The sequence below is a fragment of the Microdochium trichocladiopsis genome, assembly GCF_020744255.1.
Source record: "Microdochium trichocladiopsis strain MPI-CAGE-CH-0230 chromosome Unknown B0I36scaffold_14, whole genome shotgun sequence".
NCBI lineage: Eukaryota > Fungi > Ascomycota > Sordariomycetes > Xylariales > Microdochiaceae > Microdochium > Microdochium trichocladiopsis.
The window spans coordinates 238,259-264,986 of NW_025763557.1; the positions used below are offsets into that span (position 1 = coordinate 238,259).

At 53.4% G+C, this 26,728-nt stretch overlaps 7 protein-coding genes across 7 annotated transcripts; 5 read left to right on the forward strand and 2 right to left on the reverse strand.

The window, feature by feature from the left end:
- Positions 1-105: 105 nt before the first annotated feature.
- On the forward strand, positions 106-2,054 carry B0I36DRAFT_436582 (major facilitator superfamily domain-containing protein; the record flags this gene model as incomplete). Its single annotated transcript, XM_046162833.1, has 4 exons — positions 106-280; positions 529-795; positions 866-1,133; positions 1,229-2,054. 4 exons carry the CDS (start codon positions 106-108, stop codon positions 2,052-2,054), a joined length of 1,536 nt encoding a protein of 511 aa, XP_046004754.1.
- A 1,375-nt stretch (positions 2,055-3,429) lies between these two features.
- On the forward strand, positions 3,430-9,010 carry B0I36DRAFT_369647 (uncharacterized protein; the record flags this gene model as incomplete). The annotated part of the gene is made up of 4 exons (XM_046159812.1): positions 3,430-4,637; positions 6,588-7,462; positions 7,548-8,368; positions 8,612-9,010. The coding sequence occupies 4 exons, from the start codon at positions 3,430-3,432 to the stop codon at positions 9,008-9,010; spliced, it is 3,303 nt and encodes a 1,100-aa protein (XP_046004755.1).
- Positions 9,011-14,717: 5,707 nt separating this feature from the next.
- Positions 14,718-15,871, forward strand: B0I36DRAFT_299664 (hemolysin-III related-domain-containing protein; the record flags this gene model as incomplete). Its single annotated transcript, XM_046151986.1, has 3 exons — positions 14,718-15,278; positions 15,359-15,589; positions 15,651-15,871. 3 exons carry the CDS (start codon positions 14,718-14,720, stop codon positions 15,807-15,809), a joined length of 951 nt encoding a protein of 316 aa, XP_046004756.1. The 3' UTR covers positions 15,810-15,871.
- A 2,559-nt stretch (positions 15,872-18,430) lies between these two features.
- Positions 18,431-18,808, forward strand: B0I36DRAFT_355898 (uncharacterized protein; the record flags this gene model as incomplete). The annotated part of the gene is given in 2 exon segments (XM_046157494.1): positions 18,431-18,468; positions 18,484-18,808. The coding sequence occupies 2 exon segments, from the start codon at positions 18,431-18,433 to the stop codon at positions 18,806-18,808; spliced, it is 363 nt and encodes a 120-aa protein (XP_046004757.1).
- A 181-nt stretch (positions 18,809-18,989) lies between these two features.
- Positions 18,990-19,543, reverse strand: B0I36DRAFT_339449 (uncharacterized protein; the record flags this gene model as incomplete). Its single annotated transcript, XM_046155876.1, has 1 exon — positions 18,990-19,543. A coding segment is annotated over one exon (554 nt), but the record flags the coding sequence as incomplete, so codon positions are not given.
- Positions 19,544-20,333: 790 nt separating this feature from the next.
- Positions 20,334-23,037, forward strand: B0I36DRAFT_355899 (endothelin-converting enzyme; the record flags this gene model as incomplete). Its single annotated transcript, XM_046157495.1, has 7 exons — positions 20,334-20,520; positions 20,592-20,684; positions 20,739-20,929; positions 20,988-21,305; positions 21,369-21,602; positions 21,651-21,932; positions 21,988-23,037. The coding sequence occupies 7 exons, from the start codon at positions 20,334-20,336 to the stop codon at positions 23,035-23,037; spliced, it is 2,355 nt and encodes a 784-aa protein (XP_046004759.1).
- Positions 23,038-24,713: 1,676 nt separating this feature from the next.
- B0I36DRAFT_355900 (eukaryotic cytochrome b561-domain-containing protein) lies at positions 24,714-25,667 on the reverse strand (the record flags this gene model as incomplete). Its single annotated transcript, XM_046157496.1, is given in 3 exon segments — positions 24,714-25,311; positions 25,323-25,506; positions 25,535-25,667. The coding sequence occupies 3 exon segments, from the start codon at positions 25,665-25,667 to the stop codon at positions 24,714-24,716; spliced, it is 915 nt and encodes a 304-aa protein (XP_046004760.1).
- Positions 25,668-26,728: the final 1,061 nt, after the last annotated feature.

Here is a 26,728-nt window from a genome sequence, read left to right on the forward strand (position 1 = left end):
TTGCTTTGACCAAACTCCGGTGCAGCGAAAAGGAAACCACATGGCTTCGCTGACGCAAGGCAAAGGAGATCACACTCCTATCCACCAAGATCAACGGGGGAAATCATGACAGCAACCACGGTCACGGATATTAACCGAGCAGAATTGCCAGATCAACCAGTATCTGCCAATCATGCGGCCGCCGAAGCGGTCCCAGACCTGTCCCGTAAGCGTCTGTACGTACTTGGATTAGCTTTGGCCCTCACCAACGTCGTCGTCGCTTTTGACACTACCATTCTTGGTGAGCACACTTTTACGCATAGTAGCCCTTGTGTTTGCTTCCTCGGAACCTTGAAGCAAAGTCTAACACAGCATCATCTCCCCGACAAGGGCCTGCAATCCCGGTAATCACCTCCGAGTTTGGTAGAATCGACCACATCGGCTGGTATACGAGCGCATACCTCCTCGGAATGGTAACATGCCAGCCATTCTTCGCCCGTCTTATTCTCTACTACGACAAGAAATGGTTCTACATGACATGCGTCCTAGTGCTCGAAGTAGGCTCCATCATCTGCGCGACCGCGTCATCGTCTCCCATTCTCATCCTAGGCCGCGCCATCTCTGGGTGCGGCTCCGCCGGTGTTTCGGCCGGCGCGTTCGCAATAATCGGACATCTTGCCCCTCTGCGGGAGCGGCCGCGCATCATCGCCATGTTTATGGCACTGCAATCGGTCGCGTTCGCTGCTGGGCCGACCTTGAGTAGTGTCTTCACGAGCTCTGCTGTTACGTGGAGGTTCAATTTCTGGGTCAACTTGCGTACGTATGGTTACCCCGGCCTGATCGTCTGCCCTGATTTTCTTTGTATTGACATGATGATTGGACATAGCTATCGGTTTCGGTGCTCTCTTCTTTGTGTGGTTTGCCGTCCCAAGGGACTTCAACGACAAGAGACTCTTGCCCTTGTTGGAGAAGCTGAGGCGATGTGACCCCTTCGGAAGTGTTCTCTTAGCATTGTGCCTGGTACCTCTATTTCTCGGGCTGGAATGGGGCGGCAATGTCGCGCCATTCGCCTCGCCCCAAGTATGGGGATGCTTTCTCGCCTCCGGGCTCTCTGCAGTTGCCTTCGTCGCTCTGCTGGCTGTGAAAAAGAACAAGTGAGTTTTTCCGTCCTTAGACCTCGCCCGCACTCCTGTCTATTCGATAATCGACCCGGACACCATGCGCGAATCAACGCTAAACCACCTCACAGCGCGGTGATCCCCCTCCGAATATTCAAACAGCGCACAATAGCAGTCTGCATCTCCTTCTCCGCCCTCTACGGCATGGCCCAGATGATTCACGCCAGCATGCTGGCCACATACTTCCAGACAGTCCACGACATCAGCATCACCATGTCCGCTGTGTACCAGATCCCCTCCACAATATCCAGCATCGTCAGCTCCATTATCGCAAACCTCGCCATCAGCGCGTGGAACCACTACCTGCCCTTCCTGTGGGGTGGTCCGCCTATCTTCCTTGCGGGGGCGGTCCTGATGCACACCTTCTCCACGGACAGCGCCCGGGCAGAATTGTTGGGCTATCAGGTCCCTGCGGGTATCGGGTTCGGCCTCGCGGTGTCCACCACGCTTGTTGCTATTCAGGGCGTTAGCTCCACTGAGGATTTGGCGAGCGCGTGTGTGGCGGACGCCGTGTCCGCGCAGGTCGGCAGGGCCGTGGGCGTCAGTATCGCTCAGAATCTCTTTGTCGGTCTCCTGAACAACGGACTGCGGGAGATCGTGCCGGCTGAGGAAGCAGCTGCTTTCGCACAGAATGGGTTGGAGAGGATGATTGAGAGCATGAAGACCATGGATGAGGTGATGAGGCAGCAGTTTCGGGAGGTGCTCAACACGGCAGTCGTTACGGCGCTGCTGATCCCTGTGGCTGCGCTTTCGATGGCTATTGTGGTCTCGTGGTTCGCTGAGCGGAGAGTGCTTGTGCTCAAGACTGTCGTTGAGAGGCAGGCCATGTCGGAGGATCAGGCGCCCGGCAAAATTGATGGTGTGCAGGAGGAATCTGTCATTTTGCAGGACAAGTAGTCGCGCTTAACGGACTCTACAAGTTACGAGACAAGCGAAATGTTGATAGATAATTCACCCTCATTCTGTCCATTGCCAATCCACATCCAACTCTGTCGACGACCAAAACTGCTATCGTCAAGAGGAACTAGTTTTACGAAACACCTGCACAGCTTTGGTATATGCGATTGTGGCATTCTGGACGGTGCCTTCTCAGCAACCCGATCCCGGCGGCGTGTCCAGCATTGGGATATCCGCCGCAATCGGCCGAACTATCGCCTTGTCCCGGCAAAACGCAGGCGCCCATCCAGCTCCACGGTCAGGGAACTTACACCACGGACAGCTATCGGCATGGATTCTTGGCCAACTGTAACGCCATTGCTAAACTCCGGTGGCAGCATTCATGCAATGCCCGGAAGGCTCGGCTACTCCGCATTGCCCACGTCTTACTTGCATCCCTGCCACCCAAACCACAATCTTCATCCCCAGTGGTAGGCGGACCGTACCTTAGCCTATTTGCATCTTACCTGCAATGCGAACTCCTTTGGGCGCTTTCATTGTTTTTGCGACGTCCTGCATCATCAGACATGACGGGATGCAAGGGCATACGAGCCGTGCATTTTAGCCTATGTTTATCACAAGTGCGGAGTGTGGGGGCAGACTCTGCGGGGATTTGAATCCCTTGTAAGCACCGACTCTTGTTTGGAGCTGGGTGTGGGGGATGAATGCTCTGCCAAGAACAGAAAGAAGTCGAGACCCGGCAGGGTGCCAGGGATATGGGTCACCCCGCTGCATCATGTTTGACTTGGAGAATTCGGCCCACGTTTTGCTCGTACGGTTGGATATGGTCCTGGAGATGGTGCGCTTATCCTGGCTGGTGCTTTCAGCTCTTGCCAGCTCCCGTTAGTGCTTACGACACCTAGCGTCTTGGCCCGGACAGAGAAGAAAGTTTCCATCCATAGCCATGACCGATATCGCCCCTGTGTGATCGTGGCACAAGAAGTCCGGGGGAAGCGGTCCAGGGTCACGGCCAAGTGTTCCTAGCAGACATTTACGTTAAAGGCCATCCACAAATGTAGAGGACAGTAAACTGGTGCAGGGCTGTTTGTACCTTGTTATAAAACCCCGTCTTGACTAACGCGGACACTTTACTTTGAATGAAGTTAGGAAAATGTCTTCTCGAATATAAACCCAAATCATTCTGTCCAAGCTCGCACTCAACCCTACCATCCTTTCTTGATACATGACCACTGTCTGTCGACCCAATCAAATCGAGCTAAACCCCCCGATGCTTGAGTCGAGCAATATCACCACGACTGTGATTGGGAAGCTCGGCACTTCCCTCAACCTCACAATAGCTAGCAAACCCCTATGCATTGATCATTCCAGCGCCAACATGAACATCGCCTTCGTAGGCTGCGGCTTCGTCGCCGCATACTATGCCGACACGCTCGCGAATCACCCCGAGCTTCATCCCCTAGCAGCATACGACATCGACACTACCCGCCTTTCAGCATTCTCAAAACACTACAACATCCCCGCCGCAACCTCCCTGCAAGAAATCTTGTCCAACCCATCCATACAGACCATAGTAAACCTCACGCCCCCGGCCACCCACCACTCCATCTCCCGCTCAGCCCTCCTCGCTGGGAAGCACGTCTACTCTGAAAAGCCGCTCGCCATCAAACCCACCGATGCGAAGGACCTAATCACCATCGCGTCCCAGCAAAACCGCATCCTGGCAGTAGCACCGTGCAACTTCCTCGGCCGCTCAATGCAGACCCTCGCACGGCTCGTCACGCGGGAGAACGCGATCGGCATCCCGCGGGTGGTGTACGCGGAACTCGACGACGGGCCGATTCACAAGCTCCCCCATCACACCTGGTCCAGCGGCGCGGGGTGCTCCTGGCCAGCGGAAACGGAGTTCAGGGTAGGCTGCATATGGGAGCATGCTGCTTATGAGGTTGGGTTTCTCACGAGCATCTTCGGGCCCGCGACCAGTTTGACGTCGTTCTCGCACACTTTGGTTCCGGAGAAGATGGACGCCGTTCCAGCCCCCGAAGTCGGTCCGGATTTCAGCGTCGCTGTGTTGAAATTTAGGAGTGGTGTGGTGGCGCGGCTGACGATCGGTACCGTTTCAAGGAGGAATCGCTCGATGACTATCACCGGGGATAAAGGCATCCTGCATGTCCCTGAGGTATGGGACTTTGATGCACCTGTCCAGTTCACGCGCGCGCGAGGTTCAGAGGAGAGTCCTGAGTCGCCGCTGCTGCTGCCCGCTGTCACGACGAAGACAACCAACGGGACACATACCAATGGCGTGTCAGCGCCATCGTCAGAACGAGGCATACAGATCGACACACCGGCTGAAACGCCGCCGGTGTATGCTGGTGGCGGCGCGTGCAAGATGGATATGGCGCTCGGTCTCGCGGAACTGGCTGCCGCTATCAAGCAAGGGCGCCGGCCGAGGATGGGTGCGGACCACGCGTTTCATGTATATGAGGTCTTGCAAGCGCTGAATGATTCGGTTGCCGCACCGGGCTACAGGGAGATCAAGTCAGAGTTTGCGCCGATTGAGCTGATGCCGGCTGCAAAGACTGTTACGTCGGAATGTAATATCTCATGGTAGCGTTTGCGCGGAGACGTGTGCGGCCTGCCGGTTTGGGCTCTTAAAGGGGTTCAACGGACGGAGAACATGGTTGGGGGCGGGACAAGGACACAATGTTGCACAAGGAGGTTCAAGCACGCACACAACGCCGTAAGCATCACCCCGAACAGCAGTATTGGAACTCGTCTTGGTATAAAACGTCCTTCAATGATGAAGGAGGCACGAGCCCAACCACCGCATTCACCGTCCCCGCTACTGCTGATTGCGCCCATACGTAACCGCGTTAGCAAAACCGATGAACTGCGTGGAAGCCTGCAGAATGGGCAAGGCGCGGGTATTCGAGGTGTGCCCCGTCGCCTCCATGATGCGCTTCGTGATATCAGGGATTCACAGGATTACGTAGGCGATCGGATATCCGTTCAGCAGGAGCATCTTGATATCACGCTCCACTTTACGCGAGCACGGGCGGAACTACATTCTTAGCTCGTTGTTTATTGCCGGCGGGTCTGTAAGGGGGTTCGCGGGCTGGGATAGGGCGGTTGCTGCTGCTGATGTTTGTGACTGCAGCGGAGAAGGAGGGTAGCCGGAAGGTTGGAGGTAGTGGGAGTGGTTTATCGGATAGTAGAGGGTGGATGTGGGCAGACTGATGCTGCGCGTTCGACATGCGGCCCTTGTTGTTATCGTTGTTGTTGCTGTGTAGCCTCGAGTGGTTGCTCGGGTCCTGTATGGTAGTTGGTGGGCATAGACGTGCTAGAGAGAGGTTGAACATAAGCGCATATCGAAATGGACGCTAGGTTTTGTTGAAGAAGATGAAACACGCGAGGACATAGATTGAGGCTGTGGCAGACAGGACACTGCCGGCAGGCGTGATGCCTGCAACTATGGGGTTGAAATCGAAAGCCAGGATGATGGTTGTGAAGTTCGTTGACGCTTCAGTGATCAAAGACACTGAAAGAGACTGGTGCGCCCGACGGCAACGAGCCAGCCGGAAATGCAGGGACCGACGGACATGACGGCGTACGCTCGTACTGATGCCCTGAATAAGAATCAGATGGGATCCTGGGGGCTTTATGTAGAAGAGGGCAGTAAGCATCACGACTTAATCGGGCGCGATCCGCGATGTTTATCGACGAACCTGGCCGTGATGCAGCCAGCTGTGCTGAGGCATTGGAAATTCCTCCACTCTAGGGTGCACACGCTACAGTTCACCTCGTCGGAAATACAATCTGTATATGGAGATTTAGCCTTATCTAGATGTACGATCAATTGCCCTTGAACAGAAATCCGTCAGTAGGCGATATTACATGATCTCGGTATAAGCCGACAGGCGCGGTTCGGCCCAACCTACTGAGGCACCACCGTTTGGGGAGAATTGCTGTATCATGATGCGGCCTCTGAGTTCAACTTTTGAATCAGGGTTTCGGGGCTGCTGTCCGGCTAGAAAGCTAAATATCTAGGTGAAGCCAATAGACTATGCTGCTCTCTTGAGTATCGCTCTTTGTAAAAACGGTTGTCGTGTTCCTTAAGATATCTTTCTCTCCTGCGCAATTAACCGCTTGATCCATGAGCGGGGGATCAAATAACATGTCGATTGGGGAATTTTGAAGCTACAGACTGTCCGTAAGAACAAACAATTACTGATTCAAATACGCCTTCATCTTTTATAATGCCATGTTCTAGTTATCACCTACGTAGAGCCTACAGTTTTAGCATAATTATTCTTCTATGCTTGACTTTCGTGTTCATCGCACTTATGAATCTAAATTACCCATTGTCTATCCGCAGTTGCTAAGGCTGACATGACCAGACACGTGGCACATTGGGCCTTACCCCTCACTTCTGCCATTACATTGCGCGCTTTAGTTGTACTAACAATAGCTTAGCTCTAATATAGCACCCGCTGGAAACAATGGAGGCCCTTGCCGATGACGAGTTCCGCCTGCTAGTGCTTTTGCCGGCAGTGGTAATGAGCCTCTACGCTGTGAACTTCGCCCGACGGCGCTCGACAGGCCGCCGCTCTATGAAGCGCTTTCGTACGTCTGGGGCAGCAGTGCAGACCTCGGCGACATCGAAGTCGTTAGCCAGCGGCGGGGTCGCCAACAAGACGAGCATGATGCTCCCTCGTCGCCGTCTCTGCGGCTCGCAATCACACAGAGTGTCATGGCCATCCTCCACCTTCTTCGTCTGCAGGCTGACACGCGGACACTGTGGATTGATCAGCTGTGCATCAACCAGTCCGATCCGGGAGAGAAGACCGCGCAGGTACAGAAAATGTGCGACATCTATTCTAAGTGCGACCAATGTCTCGTGTATATGGGCGCATTCCTCCAGGACAAACGGGTCGACGCAGAAGGCGCGGTCGCCGTTATCAAGTACATGGCAGCGTTCCATCCCCAAGAGGGCAGCTCGACTCGTGCAGCTCCCGAGTGCATGTCGTCCAGAGAGTCATTCCAGGCCGCCATGCAGGCGCTCGGTACCATCAGCACTCGCGCGGGTCAATGGTGGCACCGGGCCTGGACACTACAGGAGCTGATCGTCCCAAAGTCGGTCAAATTCTTCTCAGCAGAAGGGGAAGCACTGGGCAACAAAACAACGTTAGAGATACTGCTCCACGAATGTACAGGAGTCCCTGTTGATGCTCTTCGGGGGAAACCTCTGGCTGACTTCAGCATCAACGAGCGACTCTCTTGGCTGGGAAAGCGCAAGACCAAGCGTCCTGAAGACCTTGCGTACTGCATGTTTGGCATCTTCGATGTTCACATGCCACTTATCTACAGCGAGGGGGAGGAGAAGGCATTCCTCGGACTGAGACGAGAGATTGGTAAGCGTCCATGGCTTCACATGCGCTTCCAATCAGCTGGAGCACAGGCTGACCAGTTTGTCCTGGTATGCATTCTTGTTTACAGGTCAGGACACGATCAGCGAGGCAGCCAAGCAATGCATTGCCGACTTACGGGTTACCGATCCTCGCCATGATAAGAGGCGCATCGAGAGCATGAAGGGCAGCCTACTCAGGGACTCCTACTTATGGGTGCTTGACAACCCGGACTTTCGCCAGTGGCGCAACAATGCCGACCAGCGACTACGCTGGGTCAAAGGCGATCCGGGCAAGGGCAAGACCATGCTACTTTGCGGAATCATCGACGAACTCGAGAGGATGCGCACCGAGGGACAGACTCTATCCTACTTCCTTTTCCAGGCCACAGACGAGCGCATCAATACCGCGAAGGCTGCATTGCGCAGCTTAATCTACATGCTCCTCAAGAAGGACGCCTCCATCATTTCTCACATGGAGAAGCCGCACGCAGCCGCCGGCAGAGACCTTTTCGAAGACACCAACGGCTGGCAGGCGCTATGTGAAATCTTCGAGAACATTCTCCAAGATCCCAAACTTCAGGGAGTTGTCCTTGTGGTCGACGCTCTTGACGAGTGTTTGCAAGATCTGCCAGTGTTTCTCGACCTCGTGGTTAGAATTTCGCGAACGACCAGAGCGAAATGGCTCATTTCAAGCCGTAATTGGCCTCAAATTGAGGAACCATTAAGCGAAGTGGCGCACGGGCTCTCGCTTGAGGTCAATGAAACTTCAGTTACAGAAGCCGTCAATACGTACATCGAGCACAAGGTGTCCGAGCTTTCACGACGGAAGGGTTACCGCGATGACGTTGCCAAGGAAGTTTACCACTATCTGTCATCGAACGCAGCCGGTACCTTTCTCTGGGTTGCCTTGGTCTGTCAAGAACTCGAGAAGACTCGCAAAGGGAACGCGTTACAGAAAGTCAAGTCTTTCCCTCCGGGCCTTGATGCTCTATATCAACGAATGATGGAGCAAACTCTCGCCTCAGAGGACAGCGAACCCTGTACGCAGGTTCTTGGAGTTATAGCAACGATCTATCGCCCACCGTCGCTGTCCGAGCTGATGACTTTGATCGGAGATTCCTCGGATATAGGTACTAATTGCGAATCGCTACAGGAGATCATCAGCCTCTGCGGCTCGTTCCTCACTATTCGTGAAGATAAGGCATACTTTGTCCACCAGGCGGCCAAGGACTTCTTGACGAAGTGGCATACGGTTGTTCTTTTTCCCAACGGACAGCCAGCTGTTCACAGCCGGATTCTCGAGAACTCAATCGCGGCTATGTCCAGCATACTGAAGCGCGACAACTACAATCTACACGATCCAGGCTTCCCAATCGAGAAAGTCAAACCGCCGACGCCTGACCCACTCTCGACAGTTAGGTATTGCTGCGTCTACTGGGTCAATCATTTAGTGGATGCCATTACGGATCAGGTTGAAAGCAGCAGCGCACGCGACGGCGGAATAGCAGACAGCTTCTTGCGGAATAAAGCTCTCTACTGGATTGAGCGTTGAGTCTACTACGTGGCATTTCAGACAGCATCGTTGCATTAGAGGGTCTCAAACAGTGCATTCAGGTATGTTTCATATGCACTTTTGCACGTCAAAGTTACTGAATAGAGCAGGATCGTCAGAGTGCTTCAGGTCTTCAGACAATAGTTGTTGACGTGTATCGTCTTCTACGAGGCTTCCGGCCAGCGATTGAGAGCCGGCCACTGCAATGTTACGCCTCGGCACTCGTTTTCAGTCCTGCTCAAAGTATAATACGGAGGCTCTTCCGCGGCGAGAAACCGGACTGGGTCGAGTGCGAACCGGAACTGTTGGAGCGGCGGGGCGCATGTGAGGCGACACTCGAGGGTCATACTGACTGGGTCCGGTCGGCAGCCTTCTCCCCAGACGGCGGCCGCGTTATCTCGGCATCGTCTGATAAGACAATTAAGCTGTGGGATGCAGCTACGGGCATATGTCAGGCGACACTCGAGGGCCATACCGGCTCGGTCCTCTTGGCAGCCTTCTCTCCAGACGGCCGCCGCGTTGTCTCGGCATCGTCTGATAAGACAGTTAAGCTGTGGGATGCAGCTACGGGCACGTGCGAGGCGACATACGGAGATTTTGCTAATTGCTCTATCTCACTCGACACGACTGACACGTATATCTATACCGGTGTTCGAATAGTCCGTATGGAGAATGCCGTGGAGTACATCTTGGATCCACATCCAAACATGTCCGTCACGGCCGGTCGCCAACGCTATGGTGTCAGTTCGGATGGTGCATGGATTTTGAGAAACTCGCAGCCGGTCCTCTGGCTTCACCCAGAACTCCGATCTCAAGTTGTTGGATGGGCCACAGTGGATGCAGACACAAAGTTGGGTATTGCATGCTCGACTGGCCGCCTTTTTATCTTACATTTCACCTCCATCTAGGGACACGTAGATCATGATGGGCGCCTTTGACTATCGTTTCCTCGTTTGCTTAAATGCTTGAATAAAGGTGGGCTCTAATCTTCTCTCCGATACATGGTAGCTCAATATTCGAGGATATACACTATAGTTAACGTAATCCACAAGTGACTGAGACACACAAGTGAATGAGACACTTTCAGGGTACTCGTACGATAATGTATAAGAGAATTCAACCACAACGCCTTAAATCAATTGAAACTATTCAGAATCCTCTTCTTCAGAGGCAGATATAACTTTCTGACACGTACGAGCATTATGCCCGGGCTCGCCGCAGACGCCACATCGTCGCGCGCGCGTTTCGGGCCTCCTCGTACGACCACTATTCTGACTCGTTTCCGCTATTAACTGCTGCGTCGCATCGATTTGAGCCTTCAAATCCTTTGCCTGATCAATCGTGAGGGACCCTCCTTTCTGTAGCTGCTTTCTTTTCGTACGACGACGGCGGCTGAGGCGGTCGTTTGCATCTCGAAGTTCGGCGAGCTCTTGGCGCATAAGGTCCTGCTCGTGTACCATCATTATGACTCCTTTTCTTAGCTGCCGTACGCTCTTAACAATGGACGACGGTGAGCTATTCTGGTGTCGTACGATGCGATTTTCAATATACTTCGTCTGCGATTCGGTCTCAATTGGGTTGTTCGGCGTCTTTGAAACCCATGGGGGTGGTAGTCCAGCAGAGGAACCTGGCGGTGTCGGCGTATGAAACTTCACATCTAGCTGTGAAATCACATAATTCGGGTCGTACGGTACTAGGCCTGTCGCTCTGAAGCCTGCCTGGATGTTTGATTTGGTCATTGCAGCGTCGTACGCCTTATAAAAGGCTGGGAGGAAGTCCTCCTTTGAAATATGGGTTACGTATGCCCGCATAAGACCTTCGATTTCTTTACCGTACGCCCGTTTCAGAGGTCCAAAGCACCCAACGTCGAGAGGCTGGAGCTTATATGACGAATGAGCAGGCATACAGAGCGTAACAATATTCTGTTCCTTACAGTAGAGCTCGAAATCGACGGAATAGTAGCTCTCGTAGCCGTCGAGGATGAGGAGGCGGTAGGTGCCCTTCGTACGACTCTTTATATGGAAATCGAAGTGTTTTACCCACTCTAGGCCTCTCTCGTTCGTCGTCCAACCGTTTTCTGAAAGCGCGATTACCCAGTCGGCCGGTAGAGGGCTATTCGCGGTCCAGGAGTCGAGGTGGACCTTCCCGGCGAAGATGATATACGGCGGGATTAAATAGCCGTACGACGCGATGCCCTGGATTACTGTAACCCATTCCTGATTCCCTTGTTGTACGGCTCTTAGCCTCCCGCGTCGATCGGAGGTTGTAACGACGGTTTCGGTGGAGATTTTACCTATCGCGAAGCCCGTTTCGTCGAAGTTATAGATATCGTCATTATGGATCCCGTATTTCGCGATTATGTTTCGTACGAGCTCAAACCACGCGCGATACGCGTCCGGATCTTCGCAAAGGACCCTCTGGTAATCGATTCTTCGATTAAAACGCGTACGGAGCTCTGGTCGTCGTCGTACGAAGGTTGAGGCCCAGTTCGTTCCAACACGTAGCGCGTCGCGTACGCGGAGGAGTCGATCCGCCATTTCTCGAACACCACTTAGGCGCGGCGGAAATGATCGCAAGTCTAGGTCGATTACGTATCGTATAATACTCTCCTCTTCGTACGAGGTCAATTTCTAGCAGGGTAGTCGGGTATTGTATTTCGCAGCTCGGCCGTCTCGTCGTCGTTAGAGGGTTGCGCGGGATACATTATAGAGTAATGCAGCCTTTCGTACACTTAATTTTGGGTCAGATTTAAGCGCAGCTAGCGCTAGAACCAAATCGCATTCATTTGATTGTCGTACCATGATTGTTGGTGGAGAAATAAGGAAATGAAGGTTATCTATTCAAAATGGGGGAAAAGTGGCTCACTGACCCGTGTGGCTCACTCACCCGTGGATTACGTTATGTAACATCGTGTAACTCAGTAACACGTTTTACGTGGAGCTAGTTCCTTTTTACCAGGGTGGCTCGCGGGTACATAAGTCTGCCCCCCGTCTCGCGACCAGGGTACTTCGCGACCACCCCAAACCCCACCAAAATCGCTAAAATCGCTACCTTGTCACTCGGCTATAACTCAGCTAATAAATTAGCTATAACGTAATCCACGGGTCACCCGGCCACACGGGTCACCCGGCCACTTTCGTCCAATTTAAGCCACTTCTCTTCTTTCCTCATTTTCTCTACGAATAGCTATGCCACCACAATCAATTGAAAGTGATCTTATTCTTGCGCTAAATGCGCTTCAATCCGACCCAAAATTAAGCGTACGAAAGGCTGCGCAGATCTACAAAGTCCCTCGTACGACCCTCCAAGACCGACGACGTGGTGTACAGCCAAAACGCGATATCCGACCATCCTGCCAGAAATTGACCTCATACGAAGAGGACAATATCGTACGATACATAATCGACCTAGATTCGCGATCGTTTCCGCCGCGCTTAAGTGGTGTGCGAGAAATGGCGGATCGACTACTCCGCGAACGCGACGCGGGACGCGTCGGGACGAACTGGGCCTCAACCTTCGTACGACGACGACCAGAGCTCCGTACGCGTTTTAATCGAAGAATCGATTACCAGAGGGTCCTTTGCGAAGATCCGGACGCGTATCGCGCGTGGTTTGAGCTCGTACGAAACATAGTCGCGAAATACGGGATCCACGATGACGACATCTATAACTTTGACGAAACGGGCTTCGCGATGGGCAAGATCTCCGCCGAGACTGTCGTTACGACCTCCGACCGACGCGGTAAGCCAAGAGCCGTACAACAAGGCAATCAGGAATGGGTTACAGTAATCCAGGGCATCGCGTCGTACGGCTATTCGATCCCGCCATATATCATATTCGCAGGGAAGGTCCACCTCGACTCCTGGACCGCGAATAGCCCTCTACCGGCCGACTGGGTAATCGCGCTTTCAGATAACGGCTGGACGACGAACGAGAGAGGTCTAGAATGGGTAAAACACTTCGATTTCCATACGAAGAGTCGTACGAAGGGCACCTACCGCCTCCTTATCCTCGACGGCCACGAGAGCCACCATTCCGTCGATTTCGAGCTCTACTGCAAGGGACAGAAGATTGTGACGCTCTGTATGCCTGCTCATTCATCACATAAGCTCCAGCCTCTCGATGTTGGGTGCTTTAGCCCTCTCAAACGGGCGTACGGTAAAGAAATCGAGGGTCTTATGCGGGCGCATATTACCCACATCTCAAAGGAGGACTTCCTCCCAGCCTTTTATAAGGCGTACGACGCTGCGATAACAAAGTCAAACATCCAGGCAGGCTTTAGAGCAACTGGCCTAGTACCGTACGACCCGAATTATGTAATTTCGCAGCTGGATGTGAAGTTTCACACGCCAACACCGCCAGGTTCCTCTGCTGGACTGCCACCCCCTTGGGTTTCAAAGACGCCGAATAACCCAATTGAGGCCGAATCGCAGACAGAGTATATTAAAAATCGCATCGTACGACACCAGAATAGCTCTCCTTCGTCTATTATTGAGAGCCTGCGGCAGCTTAATAAAGGAATCACAATGATGGTACACGAGCAGACCCTTATGTGCCATGACCTCGCCGAACTTCGAGATGCAAACGACCGCCTTAGCCGCCGTCGTCGTACGAAAAGAAAACAGCTACAGAAAGGAGGGTCCCTAACAATTGATCAGGCAAAAGATTTGAAGGCTCAAATCGACGCGACGGAGCAGTTAAGGGCGGAAACGAGTCAGAATACTGGTCGTACGAGGAGGCCAGAAACGCGCGCGCGACGATGTGGCGTCTGCGGCGAGCCCGGCCATAATGCTCGTACGTGTCAGAAAGTTGTATCTGCCTCTGAAGAAGAGGATTCCTCATAGTTTCAATTGATTTAAGGCGTTGTGGTTAAATTATCTTATACATTGTCGTACGAGTACCTGAAAAGTGGCCGGGTGACCCGTGTGGCCGGGTGACCCGTGGATTACGTTAGCATATATTACATGATTTAAGTTCCGTCGAAGCTGCACTTTACCGGAGCTATTAAACATTACATTGACAGCCACAAGGCCGTAGATCAGCGAGACGAAGGGCGCCACACACCTTCTGGGGAATATTGATGCGGCTGCATTTGGATGTTGTCTTTTTATATGCTGGCTTAGGGCATTTATCAATTCCATGGGTTGCGAAATTGTTTGCTTGCTAGCAGACAAGACATCCATTGAGTTTGTTATTTCGCAAGTGGAGGCTGTAGCACAACAAAACACCAACTTCACAGTGTTGGTCGTTGAGTCCGCTTGCTTGCTCGCGGGCAGTTGGAAAGGGAAGAGTAGTTTCTCACATATATTGACAATAGCAGACATCACTGCACTCATAGTTCTCACCGTCGTAGAAATATTCGTGCGGTTCTCCTCCCCGCGCTCCTCCTGAGGACTGCAACTTGTGCAGTTGTTTGACACACGGCCCCAGCCGGGGAGCGCGCATCGGAGACTAGGATGTTTGAGGCGTTGATTGGCAAAAAGTCCATCCGGCCGGGTCTCCGAAGAGGTGTGAGTAAGCCCATGCAGACAGCCCAGCGAGACTGGCGCTTAGCAGGCCCAACCAACCGAAGAAAAGAGCCGTGGCCCAACTTCGCAAGACACAAAAAGACTACGCAGCAAAGAGAAAACGCATTTCTTCGATTCAATTCTTACTCACTCTCAAATCCCGGCCTTCAGACATTACACATCACCAGGCGCGACAGTAAATGGCGTCCGCACCCCGTCTCCGAGTTCCGCCCAAGGAGTCAGTGGTGCGCAAAGGGCAGGGAATGGAAGACGACGCATCCGGGTCCGGTGAGGCAGGACGCCCGGCTCTTCTCTCGTTCGATAAGATGCCGGAATGGTTTCAACACGACAACAATCAGTGGATCCTTCACGGTTACCGGCCCATATCGGGCTCGTTTCGCGCCTCGTTCCGCAGTTGGTGGTTTCTCCACAACGAGACGGTCAACATATATTCCCATCTCATTCCGGCGGTTGTCTTCCTCCTCGGCGAGTGGTATATCTTGCAGTACCTTGCTGGCAAATATTCCAGAGTCACTAGTACCGATTTTGTTGCTTTCTCGTCCTTTATGCTTACGGCGAGCATTTGCTTTACATTTTCGGCTCTTTATCATACCTTCATGAATCACTCTTACGCGGTGGACCATCTCTGCCACCGACTGGATATGCTCGGTATAGGGATCTTTATAGTCGGTGACATTATCTTGGGAGTATACATAATCTTTTGGTGTGAGACTGCGCTACGCAATATTTATTGGTCTATGGTTAGTTGATCTCCATAAGCTCGGCTTTTTCTGTGCCAGGACTGGTAATCGGATCTAACACTGTCTTCATCGGTCAATAGATTGGGGTTTTTGGGGCATTGACCATTATTACGAACATCCATCCGAAGCTCCAGAGCCACAAATATCGCTCCATGAGAACACTGGTGTTCGTAGCAACGGGCATGTCCGTTGTGGCGCCATTGATTCAGGGGCTCGATAAGTTTGGACTGGACCTGATGAGCAAAAAAGCGCTCATTTATACTCTGGTGGCAAAGATAGGCTGTCTTCTATCTGGAACCGCGCTTTATGCAGTGAGTCTCCCATTTTGCCCATACAGGAGAAAAATTGATCCTAAGACACCTGATTCGAAAGATGAGGTTTCCCGAAAGTTGGTGGCCTGGAGGATTCGACATGTGCAGCTCCCACTCGTTCATGCACATCCTGGTGGTCTGCGCCGCTGTTATCCAGATGATAGGGTATCTGGAAGCCTTCGACTATGCTTACTTAAGTATTACCTGCTCGGCCTCTTGAGTTACTACCTTTGTAGAGCCTCTCATCACCGGGACGAGCGGCGACCTTCCAACTTAGGTAGCGCTGTTGGAGATTCTGGCAGCAAGGTGCTTTCGGGAGTGGGCGCCATCGGATATTCGCGAGGAAGTGCGCCAGTAAGCCGACAGCAGCACAAGCAATGTGGGTTGAGTGGGTACTCAGGGTCAATCTACTGGATGCGGCGGATATCAGGAAGGCAAAACTCAATTCCTACACCAAAGCCGTGCACCAACTAAGACCGGTATAAGTACCGTGACTCCAGATTCCTGCTACGATCCCGACTGCTACAGCGAGACATCCATCTATCACCACGTGCAGGTCCTTCGTCTCATCCACACTCTCTGCCACCGATCCTTTACAGTCTCTCCTGCCCTCGTTAACTCCTCTCCAGCCCAGTTCGCTTTTGGTCTTCCAAGCATAAGTGCTCACGGACCTCGTGGTGTCGGAGATTCTTTGTGTCTTTCTTGACTTTCTCGAAAGTTGGAACATAAGCAGACTGGAGATACTCTTCAATCTGTCCATACGTCTGGCATAGACCCTCGACCGGTTTTTATCCAACAATCCCTCAATCACGTCACGATCTAAGTTAGGCAAGGCCTTCATAGCTCAATAGGCAAGGCAATACTTACGTGGTTTCCAAGTCCATTCATTAGCATCGTTATGCAAATTCATAAGTTCCACATCGTCCAAACCTCGGTCAAACAACTCCTAAATGTCGAGAGTGTCTGTGTGCTACTTTCTCTTGAACTTCGTGCCGCGTGAAAGGTTCGTTTGTGCTAACGGAACATGTCAGGGCTTGGCCTGTTGACTCATCCAGAAGGCTGTGCCCTCCGCGCCACCATTATAACGACCTTATCCGCGCATTCGCCTTTTGCGACGTCTAACAGAGATAGACGGATCACAGCCACACAGCTATGGCGCATCTCTTGGAGCGGCAAATCGCCTTTCGCAAATACATAAGCAGGCTCTACCAAAAGAGGACGGCTTTGATCTGGGGGCTCATTTGTCCTGTTGCGTCAAAATTCCAATCAAGCTGACTTGCTGTCACTTTCGACATAATATTTCGAAATCTACAAGTGCAGAGCATACACGCAGAGATGTAGTCCAAAAAGCGGAAACGGTTCTCAGGGTAATAACCGAAGTACCTCCAGCTTGAAGCCGTGGTTCGCGATTTCAATATTATCCATCAGTGGTAAACGAACAATGCCAGGGAACAAGAGTCAGGCGCCAAGGCAAGGCCCCCGAGAATCACGAGGTTCGAGCACCCCGTTCTCTCAAAACGATAGGAGCCAGCCTATCTCCCGTGCCAGGCAGCGCCACAAAACCTTGCAAGGCATACAAGCGTCGGAAGAGAATGAGAACGATATAATCGGTTATTAGAGCCTGCCCATCAACACCAAGAGCATACCATACACCACACTATCATCATAAGTGACTCCACAGAGAGCACCGCCGCCGATTCAGGACAGCAGACCTTCCCAGGATTTGAGGCAACAGATAGTATGCTCCATGATGCAGTCAGCATCATCCCCATATTGCGCGCAGCACGTATATCGCGCATCCCGACTGCCGCGCATCTCGACTGATGCAGACATCGAATCGGGTGTTAAACCCGCGCAAGATTTTGAGTGAGCGCTCGAAGCTCTGGGCCGAGATCAATCAGTGCGATTGGGAAACGGGGAACGCGACAGGTCTCTCTCACGACAAAGCCATGCGCAAGGCTTATATCAAGTGGCAGAAGCATCTGCGCAATAAGGTCTTGCTTCCGGACCCCAGTGCGCGGCAAGGGAGCCAAGTGGCGACAGGGATAGATACATATGATGCCTATCTCTTAATTTCCAGCTCCTTTATACGGCTACAGGTGCGCTTTCCCTTCAACATCTGGACCTGGCAAGCGCTAATGTTACGGCCGGCACCGCATTCCCCAGATCACGCAAGATGTGGCCACAAAAATGTATTTCTTCTGGTTGAAAAAAGGCTCTATTGGTCAATCAGGCTAATTGATTAAGACCGCTGAAAGCCCAGACTTGAGAGTACTATCGAAAAAGTTCAGCTACCACTTCAAGGGCTATACTAGCAAGACGTGGGCACGGCGCTGCACTGTTTCCCCAGATGAACCACGACTCAGGCACTACGAGTTCGTAGAGCTCGACTACGGACAAACCTTACATTTACCGGACCTACCCGACTATACGGCTCTGCACTCGACTGCTCCGGACGAAATCAAAGTCCTTCTGGACTTGGCGTTGTATGGCAAAGTATCAACCTGTAACGACCAAGCCCCAGACAACGGGACGTCATGGTCACCATACACGGCGCCTTTCAACCAGCTCAGTCGTTATACAATATATCTGGCCTTCCGGATTTTGAAGGACATACAAAGCCTGCTGGATAAAATCCGCCTTTCTCTGAGCCGGAAGGCTTTGCAACATCATACAACTCGCTACAGAAAGCAAATTCCGCGGTATCAGGGTCAGAGAATTTTCACACCAGTGATTTCAAGCTACAAGGCACTGTACCTCGAGTTACGGCTTCTGCACTCGCTGTCGCCTTATCAGCAGGAGATTTCGCGGACCTTGCACGTTGTTAAGGAGTGCGCGATGATGGACTGGCGGTTTCACGGTGCACTCGCACTGCCATGGTACCATGCTTATAGTTCCTTGAGTCACGGTTTCAGACGCCTGGAAGATCCTACATCGACCGAATACAGGGAACTTTGCCAGTATTTATTCGGCTCGAATCAGCCTACTCACAAGATGAGCTTCGAGATCAAGGATATCTACGAAGTCTTTGTCAAAACCAGAGCGAGAAACGCATATGATGACTGGATTCAGAGTCGCGAGGACCGCGACACCGAGGAGCGCCTGCTTTTATGGCACGGTACTAGGCTCTCTTCGCTGCATGGCATCTTGGATGTGGGTCTGCAGATCCGACGGCGTGGCGTCTTGTACACTGGCACCATCGGGGGACATCATTCTTAATCGAGATCAACCTAGAGGGCTTCGTGTGCTCCTCCACGCCACGCCGGGCGCAGAGATTATATGATTCACAGCATCTTTCGAGCCAGGTCCTGGCCAGGTCGACATCGTCACGATACTCTCGCCAAAGCGTCGCTTCAGCCGCATTAGTGAAGGGCTCGTTCGGACATCGCGCGTTGGGGGTTTCAGCGTACAGAGGGGGTGATATGACATGTGACTCGAAATGTGAGGATTCCGCCCCTGGGACCCGTACTCGCTCGCACTATTTCCAGGAAAATTGACCCACAGCAGCTGAGGGGTGAAGTCGAGCTCTGTCCAGTTCTGGACGGCTAGAGAGGCTGTTGCAGGGAGCCCAAGCCTCCGAAGTCGTGCCTCAATTCTTCGAAATGTTCTGAGAAGACCCTGAAAATTCAGCCGGTAGAAGATGAATGTGCAAAACCTGCAGCCTTCGAGGGCTGCTGCCTCGACCTCTTCCGTCTCCAGGACCCGCGCAATTCGATGAGCCCGCAACACATCTCTGGGAAGGCCCGGCCAATGTTCAAGAAGATGCTTGCACTGATGGCAGAAACCTTGCTCGACGCATGCCGTTGCCCGGAGACTTTGAACACGTGAATTGACCAGATCGTCATCGAGGTAGTCGGACTTGACAGCCTGGACGACGGCTGAGTCTACGCCAGTGGCGTTGTCGTCCTCTGCGATATATGCCTGATACCACGCCTCGAGACTAGAGAGCTTCATCTTGACATGGCCCACCTGCTCGAAGCCGTAGCTGTGTCGGTCAGTCGCACTGATCCCCTGCGCAAACCTTGACGGCTCGGAGTGGTCTGCGACGTCGAGATCCGAGATCGAAGGAGTCTGGACCCCGCATGTGCGTGGGATTCCCAGATGCCGTCATCTTGTCCCAATCCCGTGCTAAAGATATGACTGCCAGGCAAGTGGACCCTGCCGGGTTTCTGACCCTGCATGCCAGCCAGGGTGCTCCTCGCTGTTAACCACGTTGCGGTTGCGGTAGGCGTAGCACTGTGACGCCAGCGCGTACATACTTGGGTCCAGCACGGGCTGACCCGAGCGTCGAGCCCCAGCTTCCCCGCATCGGGATGCCTGCCTGGCCCTGAGTGGAGCTGCGTGCTTGTCGGAGGCCGGGACAATGGGGCGCGTGCCTGCAGCCCACACGTCACAAGCTCCGAGCCAGTCTAGCTCCCAAGCGTCAAGCTCAGCTCCTGCTCCCCAAGCAACCAAGCTCGCCCGAGCTTCCTCCCAGCACTTGCCCACCCTCTCTCCCTCCTCAACTCATCCAGCTGGTAGGGGACAGCTTCGGTCTCGTCTCCCATCATAGCAACTCGGACGCCCGCCGCGTAACCTCACAGTTGTGACCTAAACTCCACGTCCCACAAGCCCAGCTGGTCTGGCGCAGTTCCCCAGTTCAACGCGTCATCCCCTGCCTGAGGACCGGCGCTGAAGCCTTCAGCCACATAGGCACGACAATCGATCATCGTACACGACCAGCACCCACCCGGGCCTCATCACCATGTCGGGCAACAACGAGCGGACCCCGCTGCTTCCCAACGAGGCCCCCGAGGCCGGCAACCAGAGCAATGTCGACGACACGCCCTTGGACGAGCAGGTCAGACAGGCAAGGCTTCGTCGCTGGGTCTCCATCTGCGTCAGCGTGTTCATCATTGTGGCCTTCATCGCCATCCTGGTCCTCGCCGGAGGTATGCTAGTATCTCCCACTTGGGTATTGATATACCATCATGAGCTTGTACTCATCCTTCGTTCTCATTAGTCTTGGACCGCGGCAAGAAGGGCAGAAATGCAGATACCGCAGTCCCTCTTTGCACCACCGCCGCTTGCATCCACGCAGCATCCGAGCTGCTGTGTAAGCCCAAATAACTCGCTGAATCTCGTTCGTGCAAGGCTCATCCTGTGTCAGACAACCTCTCTCCCGATTACAAGAACATTGATGCTTGCACCAACTTTGACTCTCTGGTCTGCGACGGATTCAATGCTCGCCATGATATTCCTCAGGACCGAAGCTCCTTATCCACCGCCTCTCAGATGTCTGATACTGGCCAGACGATCCTCCGCCACATACTGGAGTCACCCTATCCAGGTCAATCAAAGGTAAAACCACGATCTGGGCAAATTCCGTGCTGCAAGAAAACACGCTGACAACAGCTAGCACTCCGCCTTCTCCCCGATGAACCTCGCGCACACGACTGCAAACACGGACGAAGAGAACTTCCGAAAGATGCAAACGTCCTTTGGCGCCTGTATCAATGAGACTGCGATCGAGAATGTCGGAACCGAGCCTCTTATGGAGCTCATCAAGTCGGTAGCATTACACCTCGAGCTTACCGATGATGTGGCAGAGGGAGGGCTTGGCCAGCCCATGACAGAAGGCGAGCTTGGGTCTCTTCATCAGACGATCGAATTCCTGGAGAAAATTGGGGTTGGCTCCTTTGAGCAGCTCTTCATTGGTGCAGATGACAAGGACCCCGTGAGTGCTGTGCGCGATTGTCTGCTTGTCTGGAGTCGGAGTCCGCTAATATGTGATTGATAGGAATTGCTGATTGTCCAAGCATTCCCAGATGGCATCACCCTCCCATCCCCGGAGTACTACAAGGACAAGGACACTTTGGCATCATACCAGAAACTTCTGGAAGAAGTCTTCAGCACTCTACTCCCTCATGAGACTTGGAAGAAGTCTGCGTCAGTACTGGCCAAGGCTGTCGTAGAGTTAGAAGTCAAAATTGCTGAAATTACCCCACCTCCGGAAGATCTCCAGGACGTCACAGTACGTATGCCTCACAAAATATGATGAGACTTTTGCTAACGCGTCTAGAAATACTACAACATCGAAAAGATTGACAAGGTTGGGGAGCTTGGACCTGCGCTGCGGCTTGACAAGACTGTCAGAGCACTTGCTCCCAAGGACTACAAAGACGGCTCAATGCTACTGGCCTTCCCAGAGTTTCTGACCAAGACATCCAACTTGATCGCCGACACGCCCAAGAGAGTACTGCAAAGCTACTTTATCTGGAAAGTGATTTACAGCTATGCTAGCGCCATCGAGGCACCAGAGGTCAAGCCCATCTCACGGTTCAACAATGTGCTGAGCGGCAGAGTGAGTGAAATGAGCAGTCACGCTGGACGATTCCATTGCTCACTGTTGATGGCAGGACCCTGAGACCAAGACGGAAAGGTGGAAAACCTGCCTGCGCCACGTCGACGGAACAATCGGCTGGATCCTCAGCAGATTCTATCTCGAGGCAGCATTCTCTGAGGAAGCCAAGAAATTTGGCGATGAAATCATCACTGATATCAAGCACCAGTTCATCTCCAAGCTGAACGGTCTGAGCTGGATGGACGAATCCGTCAAGGAGCTTGCTGTCAACAAGGTCAAGAACATCGATCAGAAGATTGGGTATCCGACTAAGTCGCCCAACATCATGGAGCCACCCGCCTTGAGAGACTACTACAAAGATCTTCCCATCTCAGACTCCTTCTTCAAGAACACCCTGAGCAGCGCCAAATGGAGTTCTGACAAGAGTTGGTCGTCGCTGGGCAAACCTGTCGACCACAACGAATGGGGCATGCAGGCTGACATTATTAATGCCTACTACAATCCAGTTGGCAACGAGATTGTCTTCCCCGCGGGCATCATGCAGTTCCCCGTGTTTGACGTCGACCTTCCCAGCTACCTCTCGTATGGTGCCTTCGCTTCTGTTGCGGGACACGAGCTGTCACACGCTTTTGATAGCTCCGGCAGACACTACGATGAGCATGGCAACTTCACAGACTGGTGGACCGAGCGTACTGTCAAGGAATTCACAAAGCGCGCAGACTGTTTCGTTGCTCAACATGGCAATTTCGCCGTGGAGGGCACCGACGGGAAGCCGCTCCATGTGAATGGCAAGTTGACACTCGGCGAGAACATTGCCGATGCCGGCAGTGTGGCTGCCGCCTTCGCTGCGTGGAAGCAGCGACAAGACACTCAGCCCGACAAGAATCTCCCGGGGCTGGAGTTCTTCTCGCAAGATCAGCTCTTCTTCATATTCTATGCCAACTTCTGGTGTGGCAAGATCCGTAAGGAGCAGGCCATCAACTACATCTACACGGACCCTCACTCGCCGGCTTGGGCCCGCATTTTGGGCACGACGGCCAATTCGCGCGAGTTCAGAGAGAGCTTCAACTGTCCCGTCAAGGAGCCGACTTGCGAGCTGTGGTAGAGATGGGTTTTATTGTGCCTTGGCAAATTGTACGGCACGGGTTTTGGATGTATGCTGTGAGCTGAAATAGTTTAATTAGCTGAATGATCATTCCTTTGTTCTCCAGACTGCTGGTCCTAGATGTATCCTGGGCTATAGCCTCGCATGACTGCAAAAAGCATGATGGTCTCTGCTTACGAATCGTGCTGTACGAGCTCAACACTGTGTCTGTGCCTGCCGCCTGGTCGTGCCAGCTCAAAGGCGTGATTGTGAAATGCCTGGCAGCTCTGACTGCGTACTCGCGACATCGACCATGACGTATCTATAGGTTTATCACCGCAAATGTCTCCAGGACTAGCCCACCCTTCTTCGTCCATGCACTTTGACTCTTAGGTAGGGGTCCTACTGCGGCATAACTTTCCATTCTCCCAGCAACTAATCATTGTGCCTGCCAAGGGGCTTCCCTGAGTGACTACCGCCCCCTTCCATCCCTCCTCCCTCTACTTATACTTCTCCTACCGCCGCACCCTCCCACTCCTTACGCCTGACCCGGCCCTCGGCCCACCACAAGGCCGTGCTCGTCCCCAGGAACAAGACCGGCCAGAACACGCCCGCACGCCTCATCGTCCTGCGGACCTACGTGGGCTGTGTCTTGAGAACCCGGGCCTCGACCTGCGAGTGCCACAGCATCTCGGCGACGAACCCGCCAGCGCAGATCAGGGGCAGGTTGTGCTTGTTTGTGGTGCTGTGCAGGCGCGCCGCAATGGAGTCTAGTGTTTGTTGAACCCTGTTGTTGGTGCTGCTGGTGCTGCTACTGCCGCTACTGTCAGGTTGGGAGGGTTGGGTTGGGGACGCCGCCATATTTTCTGTACATGTGCAGCGTTGGATTGGCCTCGATCTTTTGGAGGATGTGATGTGATGTTGATGCTTTAAGGCTGGGATTGTTGACACAGAGCCACCACCCCGTGGACGTGGGACAAGCTGCCCCGTGATCCGCCGTGTGCAAGAAGAGCAGGCGGCTGCGTCAAAGTGAAGCTGAGGCGAGTGTCTGTTGTTATGTCTACTTAAAGTACTCGGTGGTTCCCACGTCCTGGATTCCGGAATAGCCAGCCGTGTAATGCACGACGGTCGTGCGGTGCTTGTTTGATTGCTCAGTGGTTCACGGCTGATGGTGTGGACGATCAAGCACTGAATTGACATGTGCAGGCTGATCGAAGCGTTGTGTACAGTACTAGGTAGCATTTTCCCCGCGCGCGGCGCATAGCTTTGCTCCAAAATTCCAGCCACCTTGATTGCATCATTACCAACAATCTCAAGCACCTGATGGGAGGTCATCAAACAGCTACACTTATGAACAAGACGCATCGCCGAGCGCGGTCAAGCACAACTTTATAGCTTCGACTTCCCGGACATCGCGGCTCTGTAGCCATGTCTCATGATCTAGCTATTATGAGAGAGAAAAAAAAAGTACCAGTACAGTCCTAAAAGACAGTCCTAAACGCCATGCCAACATCCCCACTACGAAGATCAAGCGCTGATTTTTAAGTCGTCACGGTGTAGTCAGCAACCACAGTGTGGTCGTATTTTCCAACCCCTCTCCGCCGGGCCCAGCGCCAGTCCACACAGCGTGGTCTCTGCCTTTTTGCGCTCGTGTCGCATGGCGGTACGCCGCGCCATCTCCGGTGGATTTTGTCGTTTCAGAGGCCCAGCTTCTGCTTCTTGATCCTCGGGTAAATACCAGCGAGGATGAGAAGGGCAATCACAATCGCCGCCCACAGCTTAAGACCGAGAACGTTGACGTTGTAGTCAGTCTTGGTGGCCGATGTGACGGCTGCCATGTACAGGAGCAGCAGGCCGTATCCGCTTATCCGGTGGTACTTCCAGATCGCCTTGGCCTTGGCCTCGCCGCCATAGAGCTGAGGCGTGCCGTACATGGTGAAGCCGACAAGGTACTGGAGGATCTGCCAGATTGAGGCGACAACGCCGATGTAGGCGTGCGGAGACTTGAAGTGGGCGCCATTGCTGCGGATCTTCTTGTACTCGATGCTGCCGACGCCGACGATGAATGATGCAAGCGCGAGGAAGTTCAGCCCTGCGTGCAGCTTCTGGCCGACTTTCTTCTGCTCGGCCGTCACGGTCGGCTGGACGATGAGGATACTCTGGATGAGAACAAGCAGTCCAAAGGATTGAGCCAGCGGGTGAACCGAGAAGAGGATGTACGGTGGTGCAGGAAGACTGCTGCCCACACGGACGCAACGAGCAAAAGACCTCCAGCCTCGGCGACGACACCAGTACCTGAAGAGTACATTAGTTTTGCCATGGTATTGCGGGCTGAAGGGAGTCTGCTGCACTGCTGGAGATGGCGCGAAGGACAAGTGGGTGTTGCCTCGTGAAGGGAGGAGATGCCGTAGGAATATGCTCTGACACCAGATTGATGCTCTGTTGCGGATGCAGACCCCCGGCCTTTTGTGGACGGGGACGGAAACGGAGCTGAGGAAAAAGAACAGAGTGGTCTCACCTAGGATAAGATTTTTGGCGATGGAGGCAGCAGGCTTCTGGGAGGCATCGCCGGGCCGACCGAGCAGGGGCTCGCTCTCCTCGTCACCGCGCCCGGCCGGAGGTTGTTGGGGAATTCCAGTCGCGGATGCCATGGTGGCCACTGATTCGTAAGCAGAGCCTGGCGTGCCTGTTGTCAATCAGACATCGAGGATGCAAGGCTGTACAGCAGAAATATGTAGAAGTGAAACGTGTCCACAGGTGGCTTTTGGTGCTCAGCCTGATCAGATTTTCGGCGTACACATTTCGGGCGTAATGAGCCCACTATGCCTGCCCCGGTCAGCGTACTGCTTTTTGTGTTGCAATAACCAGGCAGATGAGCATCAAAGCGGGCAGCCAAACCAGGCGTTAGCAGATATCTATTAGGCAAGAGCGGAGCCACATATAAAACGAATAGCCACACCTTACCGCTGGGTGGGAAAAAGTACCTTCTTTCGGTCTGAACTCCCTCCTCAATCAAGACGCAAAACCTGGAGGAAGTAAGCGAAGCACATCTACACGACAATGGCACCAGGACGAAACAAATCACGAACTTACAGGATCATCTTCACCCGCCATGGAGAGTCCGAGTCCAACGTCCCAGACAACTCTGCCGTCAGCAAGATGGACCCCTTGCTGACCACAGACGCGACAAGGGCAAGCTGGTCGAAGGCGGAGATGTCTGGCCGCGACTACTGCTCCAGCAAGACACGAGCAGAGTACCAGGACATGTTCGACAACCCCGATATCTCCCATGTCACCACTGACAGCCCCGTCGTCATCTCGAGCCTGTCGAGGGCGATCCAGACCGCCATTATCGCGCTCCCGGCCGAGAGGCTGAATAACAGGTCTGGTATCACCATCTCGCCGCTCATCGCCGAGCAGACAACTTGGTTCTCTGACCGGACGAGACCGCTCGACCACCTGAGACGGCTCGTGGACAAGGAGCTGCGAGGGAAGCCTGGTATCACGCTCCCTCACGGCGGCCTGGACGACTTCAACCTGGGGCAGCTCGTGCAGCCCGTGCCGGAAGACGCGTTGCTCGTGGGCACGACGTTCGGCAAGCTCGCCGTCGCGGGCAAGGCAGACACTACGCACCCGCGAGGCACCCCGGCAGGGGCAAACGACAGAGACAACAAGCCATGGCATCTCAAGCACGGCCTTTGGCACCCGGAGA